This window comes from Selaginella moellendorffii, unplaced genomic scaffold, assembly GCF_000143415.4.
Source record: "Selaginella moellendorffii unplaced genomic scaffold, v1.0 SELMOscaffold_6, whole genome shotgun sequence".
Taxonomy (NCBI): Eukaryota; Viridiplantae; Streptophyta; class Lycopodiopsida; order Selaginellales; family Selaginellaceae; genus Selaginella; species Selaginella moellendorffii.
The window spans coordinates 2,779,957-2,787,152 of record NW_003314267.1 but is presented as its reverse complement, the minus strand read 5'-3'; the positions used below and the strand labels follow the sequence as shown (position 1 = coordinate 2,787,152).

Here is a 7,196-nt window from a genome sequence, read left to right as displayed (position 1 = left end):
GCTTAGTCCAACTGCTCCATGTGTCCAATCCTATAATAGACACCCCAAATATACCATTGACATATCAGCCCATTATGCTAAAACCATGTCCATTTACCTATAGCCATTAACACAAAAGGGGTTAATAAAAGGATCTAATTGTACCAATTTTTTGCTATTATGATAGTAAGGAGAGAGTGTTTATAAAGATTTACTGACAAATATTTTTTGATACCCGAAATCACATTTATGACATACATCAATAGTTTCATATAAATAGATGCCCCAAGGCAATACACGATAGAAAAATATTGTGTCAAGACCATAAATTTGACATGGTGTGGGAAACTTACTAACTAGAGCTCTATAGGTGACTCCACATTGAAACATATATAGGAATTAGCTCTAGTCACCTCCACAAAATATGCTCCAAACAAATACAGCCCAACACATCTTGACTAACTCAATAACCAACATCTCTTAGTTTACCATTTGCATAAGAAACCACCCACTTTATCATGTTCTTAGGCTATGAAAGAATCTGCCAAAGAAGCACTTCAACATCCGCAAGAGTCTTCATTGGGTACAGTTCCTTTCTAGCCTATACTTTTAAGATAATGGTGCAATGTATAGATCTAATGAGATCCTGCATTTTGTAACCTTCTATTGATTTGGCATTTACCCATACAAGAGCCTCCTCATTCATTGACAAACTTCCCACTCATATAGCACTTGCCATGTGGGTCATCTATAAGACTGTGTCATCAATAGCACACAAAACAATCTCTTGCACTGCAAAATTGGTCCCCATTCATGGAAAATAGCCAGAGCATAAAATCATTGTCATAGTCCTCACTTACAAGACTGCATGCTGCTAATGATCATCAAAAGTGCCACTCACACCATTAAAAAGACACTGAAATGAAGTGCCACCCGGAAACCTAAACCCATCACTGTGTTAATGTTTAAAATGGCTATGGTGCATTACATTTTCCATGTAGCATTGTTTTTTTCATATGTGGCATGAAAAAGGGTGTGGACATGCATGACCATGCCAAAAAAATGGCTTCAAAACATGTCTATAAGTTTTGAAAACTTTCAATGAAAATTATACATTCACATGTGTTTTTTAAGATTTAACTTGTGCCCACAGGTGTGTGCCAAGCCTGATTCCTCCCTGCTGAACCTACTGCCACCCAGGTTCAGGCTAGGCCCACCGTTTTCCAGCACAAGAAAAATTCAGTAAAAAATAAAAATAATTCCTGCATATACAAAGTAAACACAAATCTTTGCTAGAAATCAAATGTTTATTGCTGAATGTGCTGCAAAGCACTCTTAAAAGCTTTTCTACCAAGTGTTTGATTCTAGCAGAGTAATAAACGTATTATATCTGGAGCTCAGAGTAAAAGGATCTGAAGACGAGAGCTGAAGGAATTGCTTAACCTCTCAAGGTTATTTACCTCTTTTTTTCTGTTTTCCAAACACAGGTTATTCTATCATGATCCAGGTTTCTAGAGTCAGTCCTGGATATGGAGCTTGGCTGTGTTTACGGCTCTATAAAAATGTTTGTAAAACGAATATTCTGTGCTGTGTTTGAGGCAGACTCTTCTAGAGCTTTTCTCCTAGACGATTTGAAAATAGTTATACTCTCTGCGGTGCTGGGGTTTCGGTGACACCATCATAGCTGCGTAAATTCGGAGCAATCCTTTTGGCGTGACGCTTCACTTGCCTCTTAGACAAAGCCACCCTGACGTGGCATGTCAAGCGCCAGGCTGGGCTGTGTTTAATAAGGTAAATTTGGAAACAAAGCCCTTCTAGACCTTTTCTAAGCGATAGGCTTCTCGACGAGTTGAAAATAGTTATACTCTCTGCAGTGCTGTTGCGTCTCGAGGTTTTGGTGACACCATCATAGCTGCGTACATCCGGAGCAAATCCTTCCGGAGTGACGCTTCACTTGCCTTTCGGACAAAGCCACCCTGACGTGGCATGTCAAGAGCCAGGGCCTTGTGGTACTTGTAACGCCTCCATGCAAGCTGGATGTTTACAGCTGCCCAGGTCCGCCATCCAGGCGAGTAGTACCGGGTAGTGTGCCTCAGCTTCTCGTTGATGAAGGTGTGCTGAAAGTTCTGCGTCACGTACTTCAAGTCTTCGGCTTCAAGGCCAAACGCCTCCACTGATTCCAGGCAGCTGATGGTGGCAATGGAAGGTGGCAAACTCGCAATTGTGTCGGATGACCTGTATAGGCACCACGGTAGAAGTTCTTCCCCACAAAAGTTGCCAGGGCCCAGTGTGACAATGCTCATTTTGCTCTTGCCCACTCGATACACGCTCTCAAGTTGCCCACGGACCATAAATAGCATGCGTAGCACGGGGTCGCCTTCTCTCATAATCTGACGTGCACATTTTCAGAGCAGCCGGCGTTAATAAAAACAAAGACTACAGCGGAGCTTCTTACGATTTCGTCCTTGATATAAAGGATTGGCTTTACGCGGTCACAAATGTTGTCTAAAACCACTTCGTCCATCTGTCCAAACAGTGGGACCTGCATAATTTAACAGTAGGAATGGATATTGACTAATCTTTATCATTGCAGTGCTTGCCTGTCGAACAAGGTCGAGACAGAGGTGCCTCTTGATGTCTCGTTTGATGCCATCTGGCAAGTCACAAACCATGGCATGCTCGTCTACACCCCGGGTGGAAGCCCATTTCTGCCGCTCGTAATGTCGGACACGGTGCCTGAGGCGAGTTGGAAGCTGACGCCTCTTCATCCAGTGCTCCAGGTCCCTCATCTTAAGCTGCATTTCTTCTTTCTTTGAAGTCATAGAATAGAGAAACATCTGCCGTTTGACATGGTCGCTGTTAGTCCTTAAACATCAAATAATATTCTCAACACCTGAATGTTTCCAATGAGAAGTGTGAAGAGCAATAGGCCACAGGTGATGACAATGATGCTGAATGCAACCTCTGGTACATGGTTGGTGGGCTCCAAGTTTCCAAATGAGCTGCACATTGGCCCTGATTCAAATGGCTTTAAGTGAAGAGGCTCTTACCTTAATGTCATGAGACCCCAAAAAATTGGGTAGCTTATCCGTTCCAGCCAGTTCCTGGTGAGGGCCAGAGGTATTGTTGGCTGGTAGATTCCGTAGCTAAAAGTGTTGGTATAGTTGGAAATGCATGAGATGAAGGCGGCCGAGTTAATGCTGAGAGGTGATGTAGTTGATCCTTTGACTGGGGCATGTCCAAACGAGATAGGTTTATGGCAACCTAGCCATGAGGATCGAAACCCCTTCTTTTCGAGCTGAACATGCATACATGTCTCAATACGCTGAAGACCCAGTAGATACCAGCAAGCTCCTGCGACCTGGACGATACAGACCAGAGTAAGTAAATGTGAATGTAGTGAGTGAAGCTTACATGCGAGGCAATGAAGTAGGCTGTGAGATTGAGGACAAATCCCCACCATGCGCTGCTAAAAATGTAGCCTGTCACATGTTGCATTCTTCGCATGAGAAGAACCAAGTGTGACACCTTAGGCAGGTACTGGAGAATAAAAACGAAGAGAACGAGGCTCATCATGTGAATTCCCTGGTTACGCTTTGTGATCATCCCTGGAACTATCAGCCAGATCAGAACCTGCAGAATGTGTAGTCAGTGTTCGAATGGATCTCGTTCATTTTCAATTACCTCCATGATCGGCAGCATAACCAGAACGTCGCAGAGGAAGCCCTCACGTTGCTGAATGTAATGCAATGCTACCTTCTTACCGTCCCACACCAGTTTTCCCCTCCCAACGACAAGGCTCTTCTTAGACACGAATGCAAGTTTGAGCTGCAGCCGGACATGCCACAGCAGCATGACATCGATCGCTGCCCGAAGAATGGTCACCAGTGCTGCAAACCACCCGTCAACATGAAGGCAGGTGGAGTCCTCATCGATCGAAACGACATACAGGAATAGGGGATCGATTGCTAAGCTGAGCCCACGAGATACAAGGAAGAGCCGGTTCCAAGCACGGATATACCTGCTTCTTGGGTCCAGGACTTGACCAAAGATCCAGCTGCGGCTCTCACTAGATCCAGGCTCGGGTTTGTTGCTCGCTTCTGGCTGTGCGCCGCTGCTACTGCCGCTGGTGGTTGACAATGGCCGTGTAGTAGGACCGGATGACAAGCTTAAGTCAAAGCGATCTCTAGGCTTGTCTCCCGGAATCCTTTTCCACAAGTTGAACAAAGCAGCTACTCTTTGCACCACGGAAGACATCCTGCATCAAAAGAAGGGTGAGGCGGGGAGAAGTCATTTCGATGTGATCAATTACTTAGCCAAGCTAGTGAATTTGAGAGCCACCGATCGAAGTCACAAGGATACAGAGGATGGCCAACATCAGATCATCCGTTTCCCTTGCCTCCTTTAATTCTTCTTCTCCATCCAATCGGGCCAACATAACGCCATGGCATTTGGTTCATAGAGCTAAAGAGTGAACACTGAGCATCGCAGGTACAAGTTCGAAAACTAGCATCTCAAATTTCTTTGTTCAGCGCAAGAAACATTCGCTTCGCATTTCAAGGAAGAAAACAAGATACAAGTGCACCCTTTGCTGTTTCTACAAGGCCATCTTTTGCATTTTCTCTCTGTCGCGACTATCGAATTTTTTATTTCTATTTTTCATTGACAGGAAATAAGTGGCCTGTGGCCATTTTTTTCTTATCATAGTACAAGGCAATGGTGTTGTGTACAACGATATTTATAACATCAGCGTTGATAGCGACATCAGAACTAAAACGTCATTTAAAGACTTTAGAAGTGTGGGTGAAAGTAACAGCACTCGTGGACAGGATCTCATTAATATCAGCCACATGGGAAATTCCAGTAGCTCCAGCAAGCACGGCAGCTTTTGCTTTTCTGTTCGAATTTCATAAATTTGGAAGCTTGAAGTTGTTACATGGTCCTTGAAGCTGATTTTCAGTTTAATGTAGAGTCCATATTAGTTCCGTGGCAGCTGAATCCTGGGTTTAACAGCTTGTGAGCACCAACCAAGAAGAAGGTGAAACCGAGGTGCCGCTAGGATTGATGGAGTTTAAAAGTACATGTAATATACTCAAGAGATCTACTGGGGAAAAAGGGACAAGCCAATGCTCAACATGACACCAAAATGTAGCCATTCAGATAAATGCCGAGCGCGCATGCTATAACTGTAGGTAGGTAAACATGTTCTTGTTATTCTTATTACCTAGCTACAGCCGACCGAAATTGTTACAGAAGGTACTCTGCGGGTCTTGGAATTGTCCTCCATGGCCTGGTTCGTTTCTTTGTCGAATGAACCACTGCTATGTAGGATGTTCTTTCTCGCGGGCTTGCCTCTGCGCTTCTTGCGCGTGATTGCAATGGCAATGTCGTTCGGAAAGAGTGTCCTCCACACAAACGCATGGACGAGAGTGAAGACAAACAAAAGGAAGACAACAGTGACCGCCACGAATGAAATTACTGTGGCCAGGCCTTGCGTAAACAAGCCGGGTTCTCTCACTGCGTAGTGAATCGAGGCAATGGCAACAGCCGTGAGAGGGAATGTGTATGCCCACCACGTCAAAGAGAACCTGTAGCACAGCACAGCCGTGTTAGAGCAAAATGATGGAGAGGGCTTTAAAGTAAGTACTTGAAGCCACGAAAGATACTGACGCGAACAACCTGCATGTAAAAGCGGAGCTAGATGTTAGCAACTTGAGACTAAGCTTGAGCTTTTCTACCAGCGAGAAGAGCAAGAAGAGGCCGAGAAAAAAAACGAGCTTGGAAACGTATCCAAAGTCGCTGGTGATCTTTTCCCAGGCAACACTAGCGGTGCTGGGAACCGCGAGAAAGAGGAAGTAGACAGGGTGCATGTCCCGCGTCAGCAGCTCGTTGGTTGGCAATCGTTGGTAGAGCGTGACGAAGACGACGACATAGTGCGCGATGCCCACGGCCCAGAAGAAGGTTGCGAGCTCCTTCCACTCGACTGTGGCGCCCAGCAGCGACCCCACAAAGTTGCCCACAATGGAGACGTGCGTGGCGGGGTTGGCCACCTTGGACAGCCTCCGCTCCCCTCCGGACAACCATTGGCCATAGATCTTAAGCTCCAGCACCACCAGGGGCGACATGAAGACGAGCCAGGCGGCGGGATGGATGGAGGCGGCGATGGTGGGGGGCACCCCGAGCGTGAGAAACATGCCGCACACCCAGGGAGCAAAGAAGAAGTTGATGCGCACCGGGTGGTAGAACTCACGCCTCACAGCCTCAAAGTAGAAGATGCACTTGCATACATAAGTGAGGGAAATGAGGGTGTAGGCGCACAAGGCGACACACCACAGGACGAAGTTAATGTGGAGGGGGATGTGAAGGAAGCGCATCGAAGGCATGAGGGACAGCTTCTTCCACAAGATGGTCTGGCTGCCTAGACCCAGCACGATACCGAACGAGTTGATGGGGAAGCGGAGCAAAAAGGGCCACGTCTGGTCCGTTGGGAGCAGCAAGTCTTCACTCTCCTGCGCGCACGTTTAAAATTCAGCTCATCACCTTTTACTCTAGTGTAAAGTTACCTTGAGAACTTCCAGCTCGGGTCCCTGAAGCGCATCAAGGTATCGACCCGCAGGGACATTTGCCTCGAGTGGTCGTGGTGAGGTGGGATCGCCATTAACAGCAGCAGCGGTGGTGGCGGCGGTGGCGGCAGCAGCAGCAGCGGCACTGGTGTCGCGGTTCCTTGAGTTGAAACTGAGCCTAGACATGGGAGACCTTGTCTGGAACATGGTGTACGTATCCGGAGTGCGCCTCTTCCACGGAGACAGGGGCTCCTCCCGTCGCATTACACCCGAGAAGCTTCTCCTCCATCGGTGCAAATCCGGATTGGGGGTGCTGCCGAGCTGCGAGCTGAAGCGCTGGTAGTTTTTGGACTGTTTGCTGCCGACCGGTTCGTGCACTTGATCCATGAGACGGGGATCATCGTTAAACGTGTCCTTGGCTTCCAACTCCAAGACACGAAACGAGTCGGAGCGATCGGAGTGAAGCTTCTCCTCAGCCATGACCAAAAACAGGCGAGCCGAGCACACAGATCACATCCAGAGTGGTCTATCATCATCTACTTATAGGCCAGGCACCAAATGCATGGAGTGCCCAAGCCACGGGGAGCTAAAGAGGAAAGGGAAGAGTGCTCCCCATCAACTTTTTGGTGATCGATCGAAGATACTCGTCGATCG

General features: G+C 47.0%; 2 protein-coding genes across 3 annotated transcripts; both read right to left on the bottom strand.

Annotated features, from left to right (window-relative positions):
* Window positions 1–1,704: 1,704 nt before the first annotated feature.
* LOC9634929 (cyclic nucleotide-gated ion channel 2) lies at window positions 1,705–4,599 on the bottom strand. 2 transcript variants are annotated; one of them, XM_024670348.1, is made up of 8 exons: window positions 4,292–4,599; window positions 3,664–4,237; window positions 3,394–3,612; window positions 3,030–3,340; window positions 2,873–2,981; window positions 2,580–2,816; window positions 2,435–2,521; window positions 1,705–2,369 (listed from the first exon to the last, which is right to left on the bottom strand). In XM_024670348.1, exons 2-8 carry the CDS (start codon window positions 4,234–4,236, stop codon window positions 1,839–1,841), a joined length of 2,067 nt encoding a protein of 688 aa, XP_024526116.1. In that variant the 5' UTR covers window position 4,237; window positions 4,292–4,599; the 3' UTR covers window positions 1,705–1,838. The 2 variants fall into 2 exon arrangements, with proteins under 2 accessions (XP_024526116.1, XP_024526117.1); XM_024670349.1 differs by lacking the exon at window positions 4,292–4,599 and having other exon boundaries at window positions 3,664–3,869; window positions 3,929–4,042.
* Window positions 4,600–5,172: 573 nt separating this feature from the next.
* LOC9652027 (guard cell S-type anion channel SLAC1) lies at window positions 5,173–7,012 on the bottom strand. Its single transcript, XM_024670352.1, has 4 exons — window positions 6,543–7,012; window positions 5,718–6,488; window positions 5,627–5,658; window positions 5,173–5,567 (listed from the first exon to the last, which is right to left on the bottom strand). The coding sequence occupies exons 1-4, from the start codon at window positions 6,927–6,929 to the stop codon at window positions 5,204–5,206; spliced, it is 1,554 nt and encodes a 517-aa protein (XP_024526120.1). The 5' UTR covers window positions 6,930–7,012; the 3' UTR covers window positions 5,173–5,203.
* Window positions 7,013–7,196: the final 184 nt, after the last annotated feature.

Bases quoted from the DNA above. Each gene is read 5' to 3' on its own strand.
- LOC9634929 (XM_024670348.1), bottom strand. From the start codon at position 4,236: ATGTCTTCCGTGGTGCAAAGAGTAGCTGCTTTGTTCAACTTGTGGAAA. The intron at 2,982-3,029 runs GTAAGAGCCTCT...GCCAATGTGCAG, and splicing joins TGGGGTCTCATGACATTAAG to CTCATTTGGAAACTTGGAGC. The intron at 2,370-2,434 runs GTAAGAAGCTCC...TGTGCACGTCAG, and splicing joins TTTATATCAAGGACGAAATC to ATTATGAGAGAAGGCGACCC.
- LOC9652027 (XM_024670352.1), bottom strand. From the start codon at position 6,929: ATGGATCAAGTGCACGAACCGGTCGGCAGCAAACAGTCCAAAAACTAC. The intron at 5,659-5,717 runs GTAGAAAAGCTC...TTTTACATGCAG, and splicing joins TCTTCTTGCTCTTCTCGCTG to GTTGTTCGCGTCAGTATCTT. The intron at 5,568-5,626 runs GTACTTACTTTA...GCTGTGCTACAG, and splicing joins AGTATCTTTCGTGGCTTCAA to GTTCTCTTTGACGTGGTGGG.